Source organism: Acanthopagrus latus, chromosome 5 (assembly GCF_904848185.1).
Source record: "Acanthopagrus latus isolate v.2019 chromosome 5, fAcaLat1.1, whole genome shotgun sequence".
NCBI lineage: Eukaryota > Metazoa > Chordata > Actinopteri > Spariformes > Sparidae > Acanthopagrus > Acanthopagrus latus.
In genome coordinates this window covers 7,440,017-7,464,820 of record NC_051043.1, presented here as the reverse complement: position 1 = coordinate 7,464,820, position 24,804 = coordinate 7,440,017, and the positions used below count along the sequence as shown (strand labels likewise).

Sequence of the window (24,804 nt, the reverse complement as noted above, 5' to 3'; positions counted from 1 at the left end):
TATCTCATTATTTTAATCTGCACAAAAACTTAACAGTGTTAAGACCAGTCTCAGTTTTACAGTAGGTCATTCAGCCCAGTCATCAGGATATGTTAGCAGTTCTTCAAACCACAGATATGTCCAAGGTTGACATTTGTAGCAAATGTGGCATATCACATTCTCATTATACGCTTATTAGCTAACTTTCACATCAGGATGCGCAGAGAGTGGTGGAGTTATTACAGCCATCAAGGCTGACAAACAGCCAACTGCAGGTTGAGTCAGAAATGCAGATATTTTTGTGATGACCAGCGCCGGCTATTTCTCAAGCAAAGTCGGACCACCTCCAGTGGTGAACGTGGCGACAAACACAGTTACTCTAAGCCAACCCTAACCAAGTGGCATCTGTGCCAAAACTAAACCAGAGCAAAGACACTACATTGTGACAAGAGAGAAATAGAAAAAAACCTAAACCTAACCTAAACCTAAACAAACGCAAAGTTGCAACATAAAGAAACGCTGAAAGTTGAATCAATCTTCTTCTCGCAGTAAAGAGAATAAGCACATTCCCCAAAATGTGAAACTACTCCTTTAATTGTAAAAGAAGAGGAGTGGAGACACATTTCCTAAAGCTGGCTCCTCCACTGGGACACAGTGGGGTATTTCTGCACACAGATAAGAAACTCTTATCCCATCAGCCAACTGGGCTCGAGTTTAGCAAGATGCAGATAGTCGCCCAAATAAAACATCAGTGGGATTGAAAAGTGCGAGCAAGCTTTTTCTGCTTGTATCAAAATGACTCTCCCCAAGATAAACTTACACACCATAAATATTAATCCCCTTAACTGCCTTTGAGGATGTCATTTCATTCTCTCCGCTGCACTTTCCTCCACCCTCTTCCCATTCCGTACCCACGCCCATGTGTTTAACTCTTCAGCCAGATGCCCCTCTCCATCAGCCAACCTCCGCTAGATTTTGAATGCAAGGAGTTTTTTATTGGCCAGGTGGGAATAGCGAGGTTAAAGCAGGTCAGAAGACGGATGGTTATCGGCGGGACAAGGCCGATGTGCACTGTAATGTGATCCGTTTTGCTACAGCATGAATAATGCCTGCTCCCACCGGATCAGTCGGAGAGGAGGATTTCCTAGTAGGAGCTCAGAAGCATCACTGCTGTGGCTGCATTTTTGTCTGTTTCACTTCTGCCCAAGATGCCGCTGTGGTAGGCAAGACCTCAGGGGACTTTCTGCTCCTTTCTTTCCGCAAGGATTATCTGTCAGGGCTGTTCTTGACCACGCTGCCTCACACCATGCACAACCTCAGGCATCTCCTAACCATTGTCTTGTCTGCTTTCCAGGAGATGAGCTATTTTGATCAAAAGTCAAATTGTTTCAGAAAATGGCTTCCCGTAGAGAATTAGATTGTGCGGTGTGGCAGGGATAGAGTCAGAGATCAGGGGTTCTGCTGTCGGTCCAAGCTCTGGCTAGGCCATCGCTCATATCTGGATTACAGACGGGAGACAGGTTATAATGATGGAGCAAAAGCTGTCTGGCCTCGGACCAAAAGGCTGAGGTCTGTTGTGTTTGTCTCAAAGCAGACAGCCTTGGACGGCTCAGCCCAGCTCTTTGAGAGCATGCCAGCTTGTCAGGCAGAAAACTTTGCAACAACTTAACAACTTTCTAAAAAGGTGGAGACGCTTCCACCTCCGTGATTCTGACCAAGAAGTTACAAAAATCATTTTGGTGCTGGTGTGTCTGACAGAGACCGAGAATACACTCCAGTGTTTGTGTGTGGCCTTACAGGGTATGTGGTAATCTGTGTGTGCCTGTATGTCCTGCACTGAATGTACATGTGTGTCTGTGTGTCAGTAGCTGTATAGGATTTGTTGACCCGGGCAGGGGGGGAGAACAATACTGCAGTTTCCAGTCTGTGTGTCCCGGGGCTCATTAGTGCAGCGATGAAAGACGCGGCACTGCCCACTATTTCCTCTCTCTGATGACTGTCTCTCCCTCCCTCCCTGTCCTTTTCACACTCAAGGATTGGCTGTGTAACACTGACCTCCATGTATACGCACTCAGACATGCATTTGCATTACAAAGAGAACAGACAAGTGAGGAAGAACCCGTGTACTGATTTCTGTGTAGACAGAAATCAGGATTGCAATCTTACTTTCATGCTTGTCTTTCAATGGCCTTCAGCTGCGACCTGACAACGACAGCCATCTCTGCATGTCACGAGTTATGTACCATGTTGCTATTTCTACGACATGTGTCATATCCCATTCACGTTTACATGCTAATAACCTGACTGTTATATCAAGAGGTGGAGGGGATGGCGGTGGAGTTATAGGCAAGAAGGCTGCCAAGCCAGTGACCACAGTTCTAGACTGAGTTTCAACATTTGTAAGAGTGAAACCACTGGATACTTTCATGGAGACCTCGGGACAACGTCAAGCAGATATCTTTGTTGATAGGTCTGTACAATCCAGCTGTGTTCTTGGTGAAGTAGGTATTTTGAGCCCAAACACGATCCTTTTCTGGCCCTAACCATGTAGTTTTTGTGCCAAAACCTGACCAGAACACAGAGTTGTCACAACTTAAAATGGAAAACTGAACCTAAAGAAATGTAAAGTTTCAACATATCTGTGATTGTAAAAGCGTCCGCTGCCAGCATTTACTCTGATGATTGGGTTTTTGCTTGAGGCTACTTTACATGGGCTACACTTGATTCTGCTGCATCCTGATTTTTTACCATCCAGTCCAACAATGTAGGAGGAGTATTTTCCTTTTTTCTGCACCGTAGGACTGTTTTAGTATGTCGTCTCTTTAGTACTTGTTTCTTGACGCAAAATAGATCTACATTTCAATAAAACTGCTTTACAAAATAAAGGTCTTATCTAAACTGATGGTATGATATTGGTCTTGCAATACATTGGTTAAGCACGTAACATCTTGTACGGGTAGTAAATAGAACAAGAGAGAGAGTTTATGCTGATCCAACAGGTGCTGAGAGCCACACATCAAGCTCTCTGAAGATAAACTTTTTGCTTGTTGTGATAAAACCACTACAATATAAACGTAAGTATCCTAGTGAGCCCTTTCCCACTGAAAAGACATTTAAATAACGGCAATGGTCACTGGTGAAAAGATGCTCAAAACTGGTTCAAAAGTGAAAGTTTAGCTTTATATCAATGTCCTGCAAGCTTCTTGTTGGCAGCTCTCTGCCTATATATTTCATATTTCCATATTCATGACATTTATATGAAACTTTAAAGCTGTTGAAATTACGGCTTAATGTAGACCACTTGTCACTTGCTATCTGATTTAGATATATCCTAACGCTGATCAATATTGTCTCTTTCAAACCACAAATCAACAAATTATCAAAATGATCATGCCACATTGTGTTTTGTGACACACCTAGCCGGTTGAACAGATGGTGAAAAGACTATCGATCAATTTCCAACTAGAAACCAACGTTAACACTCAAGAATATATGCACTTCTATTCTCCACTTCAGAGAGTAGGGTGTTGTGTGTGGCTACCGTCAGTCCACTACATCTGATACACTCTCTTATCACCGAGCTGGGGAATGTGGAGGAGCTCACCCGAGTCAACAGGAGTTGATGCAGTAGCCAGGCGCTTCGCTCTGTTGTGGCCCCAAACGTCAGCTCTCGTTCGCTATCGTAATTGAGGCTAAATCTCTGCTGCAGCCGCTCACCACTCGCCCCCAGCTCTCAGACGTATATCTGACTTCTATTTTTTTTTTTTTTTTTCAAAGCAGGCCTCAAACTCAGGCGATGACTTGTCTGTGTGCCCTCTGCAGTAGACAGTGCCCTCCCTGACACCAGCTTCACAGCTCAGTGGCCTTGACACTGATGACAACAGCTGTCACCAAGCGAGAGGATCATAGCCGAGATGAGAAATAGCTTAAAGCCTCTCGCCTGCTGACCGTGAAAAAAGTTTAAAAAGGTTGAAAGTTGCAGCTTGTAGCTATTACTTTTTATTCTCTTCGGTAGCAGTATGCCCTTCTTCAAAAAGCGACGTGATTGGTGGTGACACATTATTGTTGTGGCCAAGGTCTTCCTCTTTGAGTTATGCTCTGTAACCTCGGGAGTGCACTGCTTTATCCCCTTCGCCACATGTGGCCTGTGTGATTGGGCTGTGACAGACTCAACCTCGCTTCCAGCCCAGAAGGGGCCATTGTCTGCTGCCGCTGGGCCCAACACCAGCGGCTGCCATTAAGACTGTCTTTTTTTCCCGACAAACCTCCTCCTGATCAATAGGGGTTGGTCCTCTGCCATTCTGGAGAGTCATTTCTCTGTGGGCATAAGGGATGAGCACCTGGGCCCCATGCAGGCTGGAGAGGAGCGACTTGCTTGTAGGGCAGCAAGGGGGTAATAATGAAGACGTGGCCTGTAAAGCGCTCCAGACGTGGAGTGCTCCATTATCAGGAGCACAGCAGCGGGGACTGGAGTGCTCCGCTGACATTGTTTAGGCCCTGGCCCCGGAGGGAGCTGGGAAAATGACTGAAGCCAGGGAATGGCAACTCATTATCGCTCGACTGGAATCAAGAATTTCCTGTTCCTGGAATTTTTTAATGGAAAGACATTACAGGGCCAATTTCTATACTCATATGTATCTCTTGATGCAAAGCAATAAAAAGCAACTGCCCGAAGACAAAAACAAATACATATGTCTATGGATGGATGAAAGGTATGTTGGAATAAGAAAGCAAAGGCACCTTGGTTCCTGACATAGGTCAGTGGAGACCGTTTTTGTGCCGAGTGTCATTTCCTGTCTGGTTGGCGTGTCTAGAAGAGGCCCTTGCTCGTTTATTTTTACAGTTTCCTTTTTCGACTTTTTTTTTACTAGCTAGCTTTCCCCTGTAGGGAGGGGCAGGTGGGTTAGGGGATTCAGTACTGAGCAGAATCGGCCCTGTGTATGGCCCCGCAGACCCCACCTCCCCACTCCTCAACACACTTGCTCACAATGGGGGCTCTGTAACACAGGCCCCAAACGTACTCCTGCCTTCCCCCCAAAACAGGAAACCGGGATCTGCCGAGCTCTTGTTTTTCTACTAATTTCCTGCTTTGCTGCCCCTTCCCCAGATTATTTTCTTTATTTTTTTCTGGTTCCTCTCAGATTAGAAATACCTAATCAACTTTTTTTTATTGTGTGTGTGTGTTCATCTGGAAACTACTTGCTTTGGTGCAGCCATGGAGCTGGAGGAGCAAAGATACACCTTTTCTATTCGATGTATTAAACATTTGGAGGCATACTTCAGATATTTCCTCTTAGATCTGGACGATCGCCACCTGATCAGCCAGTGCCTTTACTTTTAGCCCCTCAACTCTGCACTTGAGAAACTGTAAAATAAACATTTGATCCAAATGTAGATGTACAGAAATAGCAATATACACTTTCATTTGATGTGTAAAATGTCCTAAACTGATTATATGTTTCTATAGACTGCAGCAAGAAGGCCTGGAGATAATTCTGCCAAGGAAAACTCTGGAACCACGGGCTGTTATTGACTTCAGTTCTGGCTTCGGGAGCGATGCCGGTTTGGGCAGCTCTGTTAACTTTCATGAGATCTACCAGCATGCACAGCAGTGAGAAACAATGAAAGTCGGTTTATGGCTTCAGTGGGACATACAGTCGATCATAATATCCGCCCGTCAGATTAATGATCATGTAAAGTCAAAGCTTCTCGGGGCCGGTGGTGACAGTTTTCTAAAGAGACAAAAGGCGGAGGAATGCTGTTTTATTCTGTCAAACTGAGTCATTCGTACTGAACAACCCAAAAGTCTCTTTCCCAATAAGATAATCGACACTGGGCTGGAACAATGCCCTCTTAATAGCTGGAAGGGAAACAGGAACAAACGCCTTTCATTCAAATTATCAATGAAAAGGGAGACTCATGCTCGTCAGTGCATTTTCTGCCAGTAGGTGGACTACAGCATGCAGAGAGTGGGAAGGGGGAGGACCAGCGAGAGAGCTGGGAGAGGGGAGATGCAAAAATAAAGCAGAGAAGGCACACAAACGGAAGTGGGGGGAAGTAAGCTTGAGAAAGCTCAAGTTCCTTTGGAGGAAAAACGCCATTGAAACCATATCAAGTTTTGCCGAACGAGTGTGCGAGAGAGAGTTACTGGCGTATAAAGCGTACAATTTGGTAATGGGCTTATGAGGGGGCTCGCTCGCTGTTTCAATAAACCCCCAGAGCCATGACTGAGCTCGGCTTGCAATACAAACACACCCCGTTCCTTCAGTTTATCTGAAAGACACATCTGGAGTCTATCAACTCCAGCAGCACCCCCCTTTCTGTTTCCACTCTCCAGCACGCTTAACCCCTTCCTCACCCGCTCCACCCCTTAATGTCATGCACTCTCATTAGGTGACCGTTGTCTAACCGGGGGCCACTCGATGGCGTGTGCGGGCAAACGCACCAACACAAATGTTCTTTTTTTTTTTCTTTCTGAGAGGGAGAAGTGAGGCTCCCATGCTGGCCTTAGCTCTCTGCTACAATCTGAACCTTGTCTTACCCAGACCGGTCTAGACAGGAGGGCTCCTTGCCATGTCCACACATTCTCCACTGTTTTTACATGCTATACTGCTACCCACCTCTGCTTTGTTCCCGCTCATTAAGGTAATTTGCTTAGCCTGTGTGGAAATAATGTTAATCTCCCGCTAAGAAAAACAACCTCGGCTTTACATAAGACAAACTGCAGGAGTGTGCTTTCCTCCGCTCCCTCCCTCCGTCTTCCTCTCCTTCCCCTACTCGCCTTCTCTCTCCAGCCACCATACCATCTTTAGCCATCTCGGCTCCACTTCCCCTCCGTCAGATGGTAAAGTTGTTTAAGTTGGACCACTTCCTAACCCCTGGCTGCTCAGAATGGCAGCGGCGATTTCAAGGTCGGCTTCAGCGAGGCTCGGGCGAAGACTGAGTGGCCTGTCTCCCCCTTTCTGTAAAACAGATACTATCAAGTCAAAAAGTAATGAATTGCCCTGAGAATTCTTCACCGTAATGTGATAATAGTGTATATGTTTTCTGTCATGCAGACATTTTCCTAAACACATCCAGCATCTGCACATTCTCATGCGCTGTGTGACTTATTGGTCGCAGGTTTCAGCACAAACTTCCCTTAACTCTTGTTGCTCGAAACATATGAATCACACGTCCTTATTTCCTGCTCGTGAACGATCCAGTCAACAGGAAGTTTTTGAGAAACCTCGGAAGAAATTCCCTGTGCATGTGTAAAGAGCACAATCCCGTCAGGTACTGTATGGATACATTCAGGCTCTTGTTGACAAAGTCTATCACGCTGCCAACACCTTGGGCCTCTAACCACAAGCCTCACTCCGGCCTTTCAGCCCTGTCCACTGCAAGCGCCCTGCTGCTCCCTCATCCATCATCATCGCTGCCCTCTGCTCTCCCTCTCTGCTCCCTGCTCCCGCTCTCCCTGTAGGGTGAACAGACCTGGTAATGAGGGCCCCTTGTGCCCTGTCTGTCCTGTGTCCCATGGTGCAGTGGGGCCCAGTTGGACAAGAGCCAGACTGCCTCGGCCCTCTTTGCTCATTATTCTCATTACCTCGCCTCAAATCAGTGCAGGACAGGCTGCTGGGATCTGTCCGCAACTCATAAAGGTCCTGGCTCGTTAGTGGGGCTGCCAGCGTCAGCTCTCATCAGAAAGGGCATGCACAGAGGTGGTGGAGGTGGAGGCACTCGAATAGGTGCACAAGTACAGTATCGAGCAGAGGTGGCAAAAGCACGCAAATTCATTACTCTAGCTGAAGTACAGATACTTGTGTAAAATAAGACTCTGAGTGAAAGTAAAAGTATTGATTCAGCTCCTTTACTCAAGTAAAGTGACAGGCTCCCTCTGAAGGACATTTCTACCAGCCGTTTCTGGGCAATTTAACAGAACCTCACATCATATTAGACTATATGACTATATTGAACTCAAAGGTAGAATCAGAAGGATTTGTCCAAGCTGTTCGTAAATGTGCCAGAAAGATAGTTGATTGCTGATTCTCATTCCCAGGACGTCAAACACTGACATTTTGGGTTGGTAAAGCATCCTGTGCAGCAACAAACACAGGACACTAACAGGCCTTTGCCCCCATTCCATTCTCCGTCTGTTTCTGTCGTGTAACGTCTTTTACGTTGTTTCATCTCGCTACCGCGTGCCGTGCGTGATATACACTGATGGGGTGAAATCAGTCCTGTGTGAAAAGGTGGGGTGCAATGACACAAATGCTTAGGTAAACAAGTAGAAAGTACAGATATTTGTACTTCCCACCTCTGGTCTCAAAGTCATGATGGTGTCCATTAGAAGCGGCTTATTTTGGAATTAGCAAGCGTAGCCACTGAAGTGAGGTATGATTCAACGGCTGTTTCATCCCAAAAGCTGGAAAAATTGAGGAATTCCAGGATCCAAATGTAGCTGTTGGATGGCAGGCCTATTTAAAAGAGCTACAAAAACACAGTAGTCCAGTAAGAGGGCAAAAACAAACACGGCTAAATTGCTCCTCTGCACTTGGGTGGTTTGGCAGGTTATGAAGGCAATAGTGGCTTTGAGGAGGTTTGTCCCAATGAAAGGGCTAACTGTGTAGATTGCTGCACTGTCTGGCCCAGGCCTGGAGGAGGGTGGCCTGCCCTGGAGCTGTATTCTCCAGCGAACAACAGCAGATCAGACTGCATTCAGCTCTCAATAGAAGTCGGGTGTGAGTGTGTGTCTACTGAGAGAGTTAGCAGGCCCATTCGAAACGAAGCAACGATGGTGCCCATACTAGGAAACACGCCGGAGTCACAACAAAGATGGACGGCGAGTGAGAGTGTGTGTGTGTGTGTGTGTGTGTGTGTGTGTGTGTGTGTGTGTGTGTGTGCAGTCGGGGAGCAGACTGTGTTTATCCTCGTCACGTAGGGGAAGAGATGCAGTGTAATTCCCTGATGTGTGTTTACTCAGCCCTAGTGGGCTGGCCTTTGATTACAGCACTGACCACATAATATGAGTAACTGTTCACTACTGCGCCAAATGACAAGCACATGTAGCCGACATGCTGGAAACAATGAGAGGACCTGAGGAGCGATGGTGGGCTGAGGAGACGAAATAAAACTGAAATCTCCCAGTTTACATCCAGACCTTCACTGTGAACTCACTGCTGTCTCCTGAACCTTTCCATCACTGTAACGGTGAATTTCAATGCGGCATTTTTTTCACATCAGACAGCAATTTTGCCATGAGCTCAGATGTAATTATAAGCTGTGCAGGGCTCAATTAAAGGTTGAAGACGTCAGAGTAAGTGAGCAGACCTCCACCGCTGTGTGTCACAGAGCCAGCGGAGGTTGAGGCAGAGGAGTGAAATGAGGCCTGCATGATTTACGTTATGTCCTCTCCTTACACCAGACACCCACATCTTTCTCTGCGGAGCATAAATATGTGTGTGTGTGTGTTACTTTGTCAGACTGTTCTGTGTCTTTCTCACAGGTCCCCGAGTTATGAGCCTCCAGGAAAGCTCCACCCTGTTGCCCCCCGCTAGTTTTATCACTGCTCCAGCTACAAGGGCCAGTTAGTGGGTAAGCTCGGGTTACCCAACCCACCGACCCTACAGCGCTGCAGGGAACCTTGTCTGCCCGTACAAAAACAAGCAACATCGGTTCATTTTACAGCAAACACTTCAAGCAACAGATCTGCTTTAGCTTTACTTTGCTATCAATTATTCTCCCGAGTAGCATTAGTCACAGCTTTCTTGGTTTCCTGTCTTCCTGTCAGCAGCTTTATCAGCGTTGCTGGTGCAAGACAGTCGGGGTGAGACCTAAGAACGTGGAGTTGTTCACCCATGGCGTTCACATGCCAGACACAAAAACAGCAATTCAGCAAATTTGGCTTTTGATCTCTTCCAGCGCGTCTGGTGTGCGCTCCAGCAGGTAGGTCCTAACGAGCTAAAAACTGCAGCAAATTACCATATTTTTCTTTCTTTCGACATTTTTGAGAAGCTTGTTAGCGTCATGGGTGGCAGCGCCGAGTGGCATGTGGAACTAATATCCCTCCGAACATGCCCATCCCCCTCCCACAAGTACGTCTGCCAGACTACAGTATCCGACTGAAGCTGCTCCATGTGTGTTGTTAGCTACCAGGGCGCTATAAAGATTTACTGGGATGCTCTGTAAAACAGCACACCTTCTGGTGGGAAACACAGGCTAGATGTAATTCTCACATCACAGTATCCAAAAAAGCCAGGAGTGGTAGCAGCTGGAGCCATTAAACGCCACTCCAGACTGTGATGAAAGTTAGACAGATAGTCATATCATATCATACACGGGCCTCCTGTATCAGACCTGTACTGCCAACCGCCCCATCTTCTGGTTTATGGTTCCAAGAGTTCAATAAGCTACTGCAGTCTCTGCAGTGTTCCTTGTTTGGACCTGCCAACATGATAACATTCTCATCTTCATGCAAAGTTGGTTATATAGCAGTCATATGTATAACAAAGTTCAACATGTACTAGTAATATGTACTTTTATGATTACACAAAATCTGATGTCAAATGTTTGAGACTCAGTGTCTGTCCCATGTTCCATGGGAGAGCCAAGCGACATCGTTGTCAGAGATTTCTGTGTTTCAGCCTTGCTGTTGAAGCGATAGTTTGGGTTTTTGACATGGGGTTGTTTGAGGTAATTATCCCTGTGCTTGAGCGTGGATATGCGGAAGTTGTACATTTGAGGAAATTAGTCCCAAAGCAAAGGGCTGTCTGATGGTAACAATATAGCAAACACTTAAATGGAATACATATTTTTAAGTGTACCTTTTCTTAGGTGTCCAAAATACATCTTGCTGTCTGTGTTGTTTGGCAGTACAACACTCTGCTTCCCTGTTGGTGCTAAGCGCAGCTTCTCCACACAGGGGGAGAGCTGACGGTCATCTACTGCAGGTTACACACTGACTCAGTATAAGTAACACATACAACCCCACATCCAAAGACCCAACTTTGATACCCTGTTCTGGGCCTCGTCATCACAACACAACACACGCAATGTCAGTCACCATCGGTTACACTAGCATGCTAAAATTTGCTTATTAGCATTAGTACTGCTAGTAGCCACTATTGGCATGAGTATATGATTTTGGGTGTCTTGACTTTCAAGGTCCACGACATTCAAACCTCTGTAGTCTGATTTAGCAACCACATTCTTTAAGATGCAGTATATCCAGATACACCAAAAGTGACGGGGCTCTATTCTAGGCCGAGACCCATCCTCAATCCAGGTTTTGCGAAAATCCATCAAGTGGTTTTTGCGCAAGACTGCCGACAAACCAACCAATCAACAAATAAATAGCCAAACAGTGAAAATACAACTTCTTCGTCTGAGGTTAAAAAAAAAAACCCAAAAAAACTATACTATATTATACAAGCTGAGGGAGCCAGATTTGGGAATCCTTCCTGTAGCACTCTATTAATCCTGATTGTAATGTCAACTTCATGTAAGCACTAGAGGATTAGTCAGGGGATCACAGAAGTCAGTAGGGTTCATCATCTGAAGACCGTGAATACCTGAAGCTAATTTCACAGCAACCAATCCAAGACATGTCGAGATATTTCAGTAGTGAACAGACCAACCAACAGACTGATCGTAGAGGAGAGGTAGGGCAAAGAGCTATTCATAGGCACCAGTATGGTAACCAGTACTGCCATTCAGTTATATTTCCCCAGGAGTTATCCTGTCCATCATCTGTCTCACACCCCATTCAGAGAGATTACGATGCTACTGAGGAGGGCCAGACTGTCTGTGAACCACAGGCCAAGCTGCCAACACGCCCTCCCTCCCAGGGATCTCCCTTATCTTTTGGAGTGGGGCTTACCTGATAATGAAGGACTAAAGTGTAATAATGTGAACTTTTCAGCATAACTAAACTCCGTGATAGCCAGTCTGAGTGTATCATCCTCCCTGTTGGAACGAAGCCCATCACTGGATAAAAGCGCACAGATCAGCTCAGATCCCACTAACACCGTGTCTGTAATTCTCCACAGAGGCCCTGAGGCCAGCCAAAATAACAGCTCCTACATGGATGCATACACTATATCTCATGTAAACAATACACATGACATTGTAGCATCTACAGAAGTGAAATACTGCTAGATAAACAGCAGGCTACTCACAGTTTTTCCAAAGCGTTAAGTCCAAAGAAAGAGCCGTTTCTCAGAACTCGGATTTTGTTGTGGCTCAGTATCCTGTTAAAAGAAAACAACAAAACAGTATTGTTAAAGATATGCCAGTGAAAATAAACTAGAACACGATAAATCACTATCTTGGACGGCAGCTTTGGAGAGTTCGGGTTTTACTAAAGGGGTCACAAGAGAAGGATGAGAGCCAAGTGAAATGTCCACTTGGAGCTGCGAGATTAGCCTGACCAGAAATATTATCCTAAGATGTTTCCAATTAATGATAAAGAACAGACTCGGACATCGAGATTAGCGAGGAAGCTGTGATCTTGATAATCATTTTGCATACATTTCTACATCAAAAGGATGTCTTCCCACATCAAACGAATGACGGCACGGACCATGTTAATTAGCCTCTTCCCTGCCGGCGAATCACTTGGCTCATAGGGCTCTTATCAGACCAGAGGGCAGGGGGCAACAGGACACACTGGAAGTGAGGCTGAGCTGCTTCAGCCGACAGGGGATCGTGGGACATGGTTATTTAGAGTAATCACTTTGCTCTGATTCAAGATAGACCTTTGCATATGAGAATGGTTTGACTCTTTTGTGTATCATGTCTCTATGCTAAGCTACAGCCAGCCAGTGGTTTGTATTTACTGCCAAGCCAGTGACCGTGGTTGAAGAATGGGTTTCAACATTTGTAAGTGTAAAACTACTGGGTACTTTAAGGAGACCTCAGGACAGTTTCTAGCTGTGGTTGCAGTGACAAAAAAAGGATTTTTTATTGTGGAATGTCAGAACATCTCCAGCCACGTTTTGTGGCATCAAAACGGATATTTGAAGTGAAAAAGATGTTGTTGTTGCTTTTCCTAACCCTTATCAAGTGGTTACTGTGTCTAAACCCAACCAGGGTAAAAGCAAATTGTCGCAAGATCAATATTAACACTTAAACCTAAAGAAATATAAAGTTGCCTGTGGTTATTTTCACATTACATACATGTGACTTGACTTTCATGTCAGGCACTGGAGCCAGTGGTGGTGGAGTAGTAGGCGAAAAGGCTACCAAGCCAGTGACCTCAGTTCAAGACTGTGTTTCAACATTTTTATGTGTGAAGCCGCTGTGTATTTATAAGCAGAATGCTTTCTAGCTGAACAATTTCTAGCTGTGTTTGTGGCAATAAAAAAATTACATTTTGGTGGAATGTGGGGACATCTCTGGTCTTGTTTTTGGTGACCACAACAGGCAGCTTAAGCCAAAACATGTGCCTAAACCCCGTCTGAGAAAAATCACAGCACTGTTGCGAGATTTTTAAATTGAACCAAAATAGACGTTGCAACATATCAGTGGTTATTGTCACATTACATACCCCGACTTTCGTATCAAGTGTTGGAGGGGACAGGTTACAGGAAAGAAGGCTGCCAAGCAAGTGACCAGAGTTCATGACTGCGTTTTGAAATATTGTTATGTGCGATACTGCTGGACATTTTTAACGACATTTTGAAGGAATGTTGGGACATCTCCAGCCATGGTTGTTGCATCAAACCCCTTTGTTTTTGACAAGACCCTGGGGCATCTCTAGCCTTGTTTGTGGTGAGAACAACATGCATTTTAAGCCAAACATGCTGTTTTCCAATCCTCAAACAAGTGTTTTTTGTGCCTTAACCTTACCACAGCACAACATGGAGTTGTCACAAGATAAAATTTATAATCTAAAGAAAAGTAAACTTTCGACATATCCACGGTTTGCAGAAATGTACATTGCCAACATTTATGCCGGTGATATGGTTGACATGGGCCATGCATCAACATCATTCAGCCAGTTAGATGAAGCCCCAACTAGCCATCAGACAACCTCAGATTAATTGGGGTAAGGAGCTAACAAAGGCACTTACACATTAGAACAATACATTCACAGCGAGTCATAAAGCCATCGCAGTCTTGAACAATGTTATTGCACAGTGCAGATTGTCCTCACATATTGTGCAAGCCCTCCTACATAATAGCTTCAAACTGCATAGTGATGTGCTCTGCCAAATATCAGCCTAGATTGTCATTGCCAATTTATTTCTTTTGAGGAAGTGTGAGTACACGGAAGTTTAATGGAGGAGGTCATTGAGCCCACAAAGCACAAATCTTTGACACCACTGAGTCTGGGGTTTGGATTGTGAATCCCAAATTTAGGCTGCTAAAGCACTTGGGGAACAGCGAGGGGAAGACTGTGGTTTTGCTCAGATATTTTAAAAAGCGAGTGGCATCCTGTCTCGAGCTTCAAGTCAGTGTTGACTTTCAAAGTACTCAACCAAGATCGGGATCCCCTTTGCTATTGCTTCTGGCCTGGTCCCCTCAGCAGGAGCTCAGAGTGCTGCGGGGGCTCTGCTCTGGCGACAGCCCACCATCATTAACACACCCTTCAGTTTCACATCATCCTCGCCCCTACCACATGGTGCTTAATGGGCTGTTTGCGACATTAAGTGTGTTCTCAATCGAGAGAGTGGAGCTGTGTGAGCGCTTTTAAAAGTAGGAGCGGCATGTGAACAGTCTGCAAGATTTACACATTCAGCAGCAGCGGCAGCAGTCAGCCCCCCCTGTTTCCTGCCACATCAATAAAAACACTGCCTTCAGCTCTGCACCTTCCAGCTCACTTAATGACCAGATTTAATCATCCAGTCTTGGTACACAGGGACAAACCAGTCTGACTCACTCCTTCACTTCGGTTACTTCACCGAGAGCCACAATACCAGGGTGAAAGGGAGAAGTTATCCATTCAAGAAGCAAAATAAAAGAAACGCAAAGGATGGAAAGAGAATCATCTTCTGCTCCAGTTACACCTCAACCAATATCCTCCTACAATTATCTACCAAAAGAAAACCAGAGAGACGTATTTAGAGACGAGAGCTGCACCACCGTTAATGACTGTTTTACTAAGCGTTTAAACCAAAAATCATCTTTATTTTAAGGGTTTTGAAAATATGCTGTATCAGTCAAATTACACAAAATCCACATTCAGTTTAGAAGTCTAGAAATTGACATCATCCCAGTCTTTCTTCCAGCTTTGGAAAAAAAAAATAATAAGCATGTCATGTTCACAAATTAACGCTCAATCTTCAAAATAAATCAAAACCATTATGTGGAGACTTTGTATAGACGCGAGCAGAGCCAGTCCTCATGTGGCGTAGCCTGAGTTTGAACCTACGACTCCTGAACCTTTAGGTCTCTCACTTGACTCTGGGCACAGTATCTCTCCGATAACTGGATGCAGGCCTCAGATGAAAGCTACAGAAGATCCGGAACTGCCTGAATAATTCAATACAGATAGGAGAGGAGAAAGTCACATCTGGCAAAAACGCAATCCATTTAATTCAACGCAGGCAGTTTAGATACAGATAGTTCCTTTTCGACGAAGCTTATTATGCAAAAAAGAAAAAGCGCAGCGCACGTAGTTGGCTTTGCGTGTGTGTGCGCGATTCTTGAGCGTGCTTGATACCAACGTGCTGTCTATGCACACAAAACACATAACCAACAAATACAGACACGCAGATGTGTTTATTTGCGTGTTGTTTGCACGCATGTTTGGAAAAAGATGAAGTTCACATGTGGCCCCCTATCACAATAACCCTTGTTTGTCTCAAGTGAAGACATTTCAGCACACAATATTTTAATTATCTTGCTGTTCTGTACACCGGGACATGAAAGCTCACTTTCACAAATAAACAAATGCCACAAAATGAGCTAACTGAAACCCTCCCACAGACAACAAAAGACTTCCAGGAACGCAAGGGAATTGCAGAGGCTGGTCACTACTGTGTAATCCCCGAAGCCTGATGTTTGGAGCGCAGTTGTAGTGATTGAAGGACATTGTTCTTTCATAAACAATACAGAGAGTACAACTCTGAGAAAGAGAGAGAGGCAGAACTCTGTAAACAGACAGAAATAGTCTGCGTTCCCATCAGGCTAAACAGGAAACCCAGCCAATTAGCTGTTTATTCAGAACTCGGTTTGAGGGGTCAGGGGTTGCAGAGAGAGCACTTCCTGGCCAGGCAGCAGACAGATGGAGGAGTGTCTGGAGGCAGGTGACAGCGGAGGCGCATGAGAGTGCATCCCTTCATCACCTGAGTATGCAAAGGTTAACAGAGTTTTACAAGCAAAGAAGATGAGTAGCTTCTTAATCACGCCGCTCGGAGGACTAACGTCTGCTCAGCTACCAAAGCCTGAAGCGTACACGAGCGGCGTCTCTTCCCTAAGCGACAGATCAGATTCGGCTAATCGGCCCTCAAGAGCAATACCCTGTACATGGCACGACACTGTCATAACTCGGTCCAGACTGTGGATGGTATCTCTCATTCACTTAACCCTTTCAGACCACAAAGGCCTCTGAGAGATCAGATGGGCTAATTGAATCCGTCGAAGAAACCAGGGCCACATGTCAGGCTCCGGGATCCCATCCACCCGTTTCATCTAATTCATTTACATGAAGATCAAAAGGCGGGAGGTCACATGCAAAGAGGCGGGTCAAACAGAAGCACAGACACCAGACCTTCTCTTGTGTGGCGCACTCGGAGTAGAGGGGTTAAATAGGGTCAGTGAAACCGCAGCACACATGGAGAGCACATACAGTATATGAACCAGCGCTTCACTTCTGCCGTGTTGCCTGCTGACTACAAGTCTGAATTGAGTACACAGACATGTGTATGTAGATTTCGAGACGTGGTAAAAAAAAACAATTCACGTTTCTGCTGTTCCACTTCGTGTGCTGAGCTGCTCTGATAGCGTCCTTGACGTCTTGGACCAGCGGTAGTTTCGGGTAAACTCGAGCAGTCATTTTCTTCGGTCTGTGGCCCAACAGTTTGAAATGACAGTGTTAAACAGTGCAGTGAAATTGGGGCGTGATTCAGGAATCCCAGAGCCACAACATAAACAAACACTGTGATTGTTTGTGCTCAGATTTTTTAAGTGCGACGCTGTCCCGCCCTCACATTTAGCATTTTGACAGGAGCTCGATGGTGGTCTGCGTAGAGAGAAGCAGCATACATGCCACCTGAATCAGGCTGTGGGCTGCCCGGTTGATAGATGTGTAGAACTGATTACAATGTGTAGACTATTGCCACATTCAACAAAGTGCTTGGCCATGAGGGGCAATGTTCAGTCCGTGTAAATGAAGCAGTTAAGGAATATACTGTCATGAGATAACTTTTGTTGAGAATTTGCCCCGTATACAAAAAAATAAATAAATAAAATAAAATAAAATGAATTCACTGTTCACTTGGGCAAGATTCTGTTCTAAATAAGACCTGGCAATTTCTCGACCAAATCATGAGGATTAGCGTATGATAATATATTTTTTTTTACTAAAGAAGGGTCACATTTTCCATAATAAGCTGACTTCAGTTAGTTACTTCAGTTCTCCAGCATGTTTCTTGGATAATTCTGGTCTCTGTAGAAAGGTTATGAATAGAAAACATGTGAAATAGATAAGAACCTTAAAAATACTCCGTCAGGCCAGCATTAACCTGATTCAGCTGAAGGTAATCTGGTACAGTGAAAGGGGTCAGGGTAGAAAAAAACAACCTATCTTGAGAAAATTGAGGGTAAAGTTGTAAAAGTTGATACTATGGAATATTGTTTATTGCTTATAAAAGAATGGAAAATCCCCTCCATCACCTTGAGCCAGATGTTGGCAGAGGGCTCTCCAAACAGACGTCTTGGTGTCAAAGCAAACTTTTTGTCAAGCATTAGTTGCACAGAATACATATTGTATCAAAACCAGTTGTTTTTTGTGGTAATTTCCATTCATTAATGCCCAAATGAAGACTACCACTGGTGTGCTTGAGAGTCTTGTCTAGTAAACCGCAGTGGCTCCTCCCTGCACCGTGCCACTCACTTTGTTGGTTTGCTCAATTTGCTTCCTAAACCCACAAAGCCTTTGAGGGCCACACAGGGGCATGACAGCATGTCGCAATCGTATGTGCTCACTGATTTACTTCCGCTCTCCCCCCTGACTCCTGACTTGAAGGTTGTCTCACTGCAACATACTGCCTGAAGGCCTACTGTAGTGTGTGTATGTGTGTGTGCGTGTGCGTGTGTGTGTGTGTTCACATATGTCTGTGTTTACCTGTGTGCGCTGTAAACTAGAACTGTCTGCGTGATTTCTACAGCTGCTTTTGGTTTCGGGGTCACTGTCAACCGATCATTTCGCTGAGGAATGGTCTGTGTGGTGGAGCTGTGAAGGCCTGTGTGTGGTGTGCAGCAGCTGAACGGAGCCCTTTCAGCTCCCCAGATCGCAACCTGGTGCGGAGGGACGGCCACGGAAAACCCATTCTGTCCCAACCGCAGCCAGAAACCCAAACTCAACAGGAAGTCCTGCTTTGCAGTCGGTTACCACTGAAGGTTTGGTGTCGATATCTTTGCACCCTTCACACAGTCTCCCCAACAGACACATTTTAAACTTCATGGGAATCATAAACAGGAAATGCTCCATCCTGGTTTGGCATTTAGTCCCGGACGTGAATGAGATGCATTGAGTAAAAAGTGCTGACTCCCACTGGCCCCTGTTGCCTTCTAAATATTCAAGCATCCTGGACAGTGATCTCTATGTAGCTGCAGGCCTCCACAGCCAACCACAAACACAATGAGAGTCTTAAGGAGGGATTTATATTTAATAAGAATTCATCTGCAGGCTAAGCTGCCTGCTCTCATTACCTATGTATTACCCTTTACGATCTCTGAATAATGCTGATATTTTCTTTCATTTTGAACATGGCGCATTTATGTAGCGTGACCGGCAGAACAGCTGGAGCTGCTGCGGTGCGACCGGTCTCCATGTGAAGACAAGAGCTCTGATTAGACGCTCCGCCGCCCGTCCCACCCCGGGCGTTGATCGAGCGCTCCGAGGCCAGCAGAGACAGAGAGACGCAGGTTCAGCGTAATAAAGAGAGTCAAAACAACACAACGGGGGCCACTGTGTAAACATCATTTAACTCTGGATAGGTCTCTTACCCTCGAGGACCACACGCGAGGTGAAAGGCAAGAACCCTTGAAAGGGATTGGTAACTTGCCATAAATCCAGTCCTAATTCACAGACCAATGGGAGCCAGATAATGAGGGTGATTTTCAATGAGAGTCTCAGAGCGTCATTATTGAATTAAGCCCAGTTTAATTAGCATGCTGACTCGATAACGCACACGCCGGTCTGTGTCACAGCAGTACCGAAGTTCATATGAATTAGAAATAATAATTCAGCCTTGAGGGAGTTTTCCTTAGAGGTAATTAAATTCTGCTGAAAGCAATGGTCTGCAATTATCCACTTTTACACTCACAGCCCGGCTTTGTGTGAGCACTTTTAACTGTGTACGTTACAGCTGTGAACATTCTATACAAAACCTTCAACATTTTCTTTTTACTGCATTTTCCCTCTTTGCTTTCCATTCGAGACGCCTCTGCTTGCCAGAGCTGCATTTCAAGAGTATTGGCAGTACACGGAGGCGCGCTAAGTGGACGTGGCAGCATTTCTCTTCACATACACATCACACACGCAGTAATGAGGACAGACGTAGTGGATCAACAAAATATTGTGGTTACACCGAAAGATGGATTAAAAACATGTATTACTTAATTTGGCTGTTACAAGGTTTTCTGAGACCGCTTTCTACGTCCAAATGCCAGGTCCAATAGCTCAGAGGCCATTACAGGAGAACGATGTTATACTGCAGTTTAACCTTGAGGACAAGGAGCTGCTGGGCCTCAATCAGAGAGCCAGTTATGACATCAGAGAGGGCATAATATGATAATACCTGTGTTGCATGAAACATTACACACTGTTTATAAATGAGTTAAAGGAATAGACTCATTCTGTAGAATGTGCCTATTCACTGCCTGCCAAGAGTTGGATGAGAAGAACACACTCCAGTATTATCTGCCCGTTAAATTTAAGCCTGTTAGTTTAGTATAAAAAAGTCCAAGACACATAACCTCCCATAAAACCACACACACTATTGTTTCTACACTTTTCCATGGATTAAACAAGCGACACAACATGTCAATTAGTGAGCTTCAGAGGTGCTGCCGGGTGGATTTCGTTACATTCGGACAGAGCCAGGCAAACTGTTCCCACTGTTTGCAGTCCTTAACAAGCTTCTGGCTGTCAGCAGTGTGAAAAGTAATCTGATCCTTTAATAAAGTAAAAGTAATACTAAACTGTGAAAATACCCCACTACTCCTTCAACTCCTGTATTCATAACCTCACCCAAATATACTTCATGTACTATATGTACTGTAAAGTTCATCATACGTTGCTATCCCATGTGAACCACTTATCTGTAATACGTCAAGTTGTCCTGAACAGAAAAGTAACAAGTAACAGACAAATGTAGTTGAGGAAAAGTATAATATTTGCCTCCAAGATCTACAGCTGAACTGGCATCAACATGAACACATTAGTGTGTCCAGCTATATAAAAGGTTTTCAGGCCGAGGCAGGAAATCAACTGCATTCAACTTCTTTGAAGTCAGCAGTCTATTGTCACTTAGTGTACATTAAGACACACACATGAAAATACACACACACACACACACACACACACACACACACACACCCCTTGCTGAGTTGGGGCTCCTGTGGCGACAAACCTGCAGCAGTAATTGGCGCAGTGCTTCATTAGTGGCCGAGAATTCTGGGTCATGACATGTCACAGGATGTGTGTACGTGTGTGTGTGTGTGTGTGTGAGAGAGACTAACTGGTACATACAGTACATTTGCAGTTATACGGTGCATACCTTTCATTAAACGATTTTGCGATCTGTAAAGACAAGACTTTTAGCCCATTAATGATGGATCTGTTTTATTTAGGTGTCCCAGTAAGCCAGAGTGTGAGAGTGTGACAGTGAACCAGTACGATAAAATACCAGGAGCAGGACTGGGGAGAGAAAGAAAATTAGCCGAGGATGTGAGCAGGGGCTCATTAGTGGATGCCTTTGTACACAGTCCAGATTTTTTTTCTACCAGGACCCTGACACTGAAGCAGCTAAAGGTAATTTAGCCATCACTGATTTTAATAATTACACCTGTGCTTTACATACTGTAGCGTGTCAAAATGAGACTTCACTTAAAAACCTCCAGAAGCCAGCGCACCTAAACACAGAGGGAAACCTTCACTGCTGATGCTGTTGTTACCTTGTTGTAAAACTTGTTGTAAAAAAAGTGTGTTACTATTATAAATAAATCATTATTTTTCTTTGGAACAAACCATCTGGAAACTGTTATTCGTGCCTTCATAACTAGTCGTAATTCCTTCCTCTCTGGCATTAGTAAAGCAACCCACGGCCTCCAGCTCGTCCAACAGTCTGCTGCCAGCACTGTGACTCAGAACACTGACACCTGGGTTTGTGTGTTTGTTTCTATTGCGAAGCGTCTCTGAGAATCTTGAAAAAAGCTACATAAGGTAAATGTATTATTACTACAAAGTGACCTGTCGCTTTTAGAATTAATTCTCAGATTGTATTAATTACTTATGAAGCCCCGAGAGGCCTCATCTGAGGTTAGTTAGTCGCCAGATTCATTTATCCTTGTTGTTCCAGGGTCTCTACAACAATGTGAAAAGGTGACAGACAGCGCTGCAAACTCACTCTCGTCTTTCAAATCGCTTTTGAAAACCCACTTGATGATACTGTTGGTGCCAGAACCTCAGCCCTTCCCTGCGTTTCTAGTGTTTCTCCCCTTTCCCTGCCGTTTCCTTCCCTCCATGGTCTGTCTGTGTTTATGAGACTGAGTACCTGATCGCCTGCATCTGGCCTGGCTGCTACACCTGCCATCCATCAGCGCATCATTCTAGCAGCACTTCTTCATCCCTGGTCATTCGGCCACTCATCGCCACTTTGTTGCTTCAGCTTGTCTGGATCATGACCCTCACTGCTGCCAGTCACGCTCAGCGATAGCACATCAAGTCCTGCCCTGCCTGCCTGCGTCTCTGCTGTTACTCCCCGTCCACCTCGGCTCAGCCATCCTCCATTCTCCCTCCACCTTCGTCAGTCGGAGCCCCACTTACGAGGGTTAAGTGGAGAGGTATGGACTGAGGGGAGTCAATGAATTCCTGTATTACTCATCAAGCCACGGAGTCTGTGCTCAGTTATTCTGGGTTCCCTCGTTAAATGTAGCACTTGATTAAAATCAATTTCCGGTGATTTTCTTTGCTTTATGATACTTGTGTTTTGTGTTTATTTTTTTATGGCATGTCGCTTGTTTTATTTACTTTCTGTTTCATGTGGCCGTGTTGAGCGCTCTGGACTTTTGTGTTGTGAACGGTCACTGTTGATGTTTACAAGAGATTTTTCAAGCAAGGACACGATGATGAGGAAAATTAAAGACAAAAGTTATTGTGGTGTGTTTACTCAGATTTTGGACAAAATAGTCATTTAAGTCTTTTTTTTTTTCAGTTTCTCCAGTTTTTTCTAGTCTACAACTACAGAGCAACTGTCTCTGCCTCGGACTGCGTAAACACCGGGGGGTAACATTAAAATGCCAAATGATCATTCTGTCCCTGACAAAGCTTAATATGTTTGCAGTTATGTTGTAGTGTTGTCAGTGAGACAACACACATTAAGGCAGTGGCACAGTCACGTTCTCATGTGTTCTCTGTGTTGAAAAGTTATTCCATTCATCGTCATGTTATTATTTGTCTCTGTCGAATACTGTCTTACATTGCTCGGTTAATGTTTCAAGGCAAATGCACAAAAGATGTCCAAGTAAGGACAGGGGACAGGCTATTATGGTGTGTATTTTCTGCTTTGCCAACTTTTCAAGTCCACTACTGTGGAATGCATGTCTCTGTCTTGACTGTGTAAACAGCAGGAACGATGATAAAAACAAGTCTCTCGCTCTGTCCGTGACAAAGTCTCATACGCTGCTGCTCATGTTGCCGCTAAGTTAAAAGCAACCAAATAATAGCAGTTCTTACAAAACCCTACTGCAATAACAGCAGGTTGTGTGAAACTGTTAAATGTGAATAGATAGAGGGAAACTGGTTTTTGTTGTCTGAACTTGTTGCCTGTGTCCTGATCCACGATTGTAGTTTTCAACTTATTTCTGTGGCATTTGTGTGTTTGGCAGCTTCCGTCTGTCATCCCGAGGCAAGAAGTAATCCGCAGTTTAATTTAGATGGAAGATAACATGTTTGGAATAAAGTGTTTAATTTAGTCTCCAATGTCTGAGGTTTGGCCAGACTAAGTGTGGCTTTTTTTTTGCGTGTGTTTATAGTTTTGGGGAAGCAAATTGTCATTTCAGTAAATGTGAGTAAGCGGGCTGTGGAAAAAAAAACACAAAAAAAACCTATAAAAGTTTCATATTGGCCGGTCCGTGTCACCCAACCCCATATATAACGAATGTGGTGCGGATGGTTTGATTGTGTTTGGATTGCGTATTATAGATTTGCTACTGTGCTGGCTCTGCAAGACGCGAAACATCAAGATTATCATTACTCTTTTTATGGTATGAAATGATCCAGTTCACTGAAGTTTATGGTGACTGTTTGCACATGCGTCACTTTTGACATGTTGGCTTTGAGAGCCTCATCCCTCAGTCCCTCTCCTGCTAATGGACACTTTTGCGGAGACAAGAAGAGGGCGGTTGAGGGAGGAGGAATAAAAGAGAGCATGAGCAGAGAGATCTCTCAGACTGGGAGCTGGCTGTGTCATCTTTGTTACAATAAGTACTTTATAAGAGGCCTCCAGACTGTGCTGACTATTCAGCGCCTGGGTCCATCCAAATAGCTTAACCCTTTCGTCGTAAAAAGACAGCGAGCCACCTAAGCCAGCGGTCCCAGGAGCCCCTTGCACCCTGATCCTGTCCTCTGAGAGTCACGCCACTGAATGCAACAGAGAGACTAAATGCCCTCGAGCACAACGGGCACTTTAGCAGCAAATGCATGTCAAGATGTGAATGTGCCCATTGTGCCTGACCCACCGGAGGGCCTGTAGCAGCCACTAGGGAATGCTGCCAAGCTACGAGCCTCCATTCACCGCCTGTCATGGAAAGGAGCATCCATGTAATTGCATGCAAAATATTTTTTGGTGGAATCATTTTTTGCGAAACCTGATTGAGCAAATCAGTCATCAAACAGGAAGAGGAGGCCGAGAGAAGCCACATTAAAGGGGTGGAACGGATTCTTGTCGCAGATGTTGAAGAGGCAAATAAATGAGTCGGATGATTTATAGTATGTAGAGAATCTTACATTACTTCGAGCTATTATCATACTTTCCTGCCTCGAGGCTCGATATGGTGGGGAGTGAGCTCCTGCATTTGATATATGCAACCACTTATTATAGAGCGTACTGCATTGTGCTTGGGTTACCAGGCTGGGCCAGGGAGTAAGGCTTTGTGGTTTGTGGCTCTGTATGTGTGTGTGTGTGTGCAGATTTAGCTGCACAAGTGTGTGACCTATCAGATTTATTTATATGGAAAGTGTGTATGCTTAACTCTATGTGTGTATCTGTGTGTGTGTGTGTGTGTGTGTGTGTGTGTGTGTGTGTGTGTGTGTGTGTGTGTGTGTGTGCAAAAGTGGTCCGAAAGCTACTAGTCTAAAATTAAAATCTGGGTTTTTGAAATGTCTCTAATTAGAGAGGGGAGGACTGAAGCCTATTTTGAGAGCTGTGGCCATGCACGCCCTTCCCACATGTG

At 44.8% G+C, this 24,804-nt stretch overlaps 1 protein-coding gene across 1 annotated transcript in view; it reads right to left on the bottom strand.

Annotated features, from left to right (window-relative positions):
• adgra2 (adhesion G protein-coupled receptor A2) overlaps nucleotides 1–24,804 on the bottom strand; it is a 45,076-nt gene that overhangs the window by 10,518 nt on the left and 9,754 nt on the right. The window contains exon 2 of the mRNA XM_037097353.1: nucleotides 12,138–12,209. Within this exon, the coding sequence (XP_036953248.1) occupies nucleotides 12,138–12,209 (72 nt within the window). The remainder of the gene's footprint in view (nucleotides 1–12,137; nucleotides 12,210–24,804) is intronic.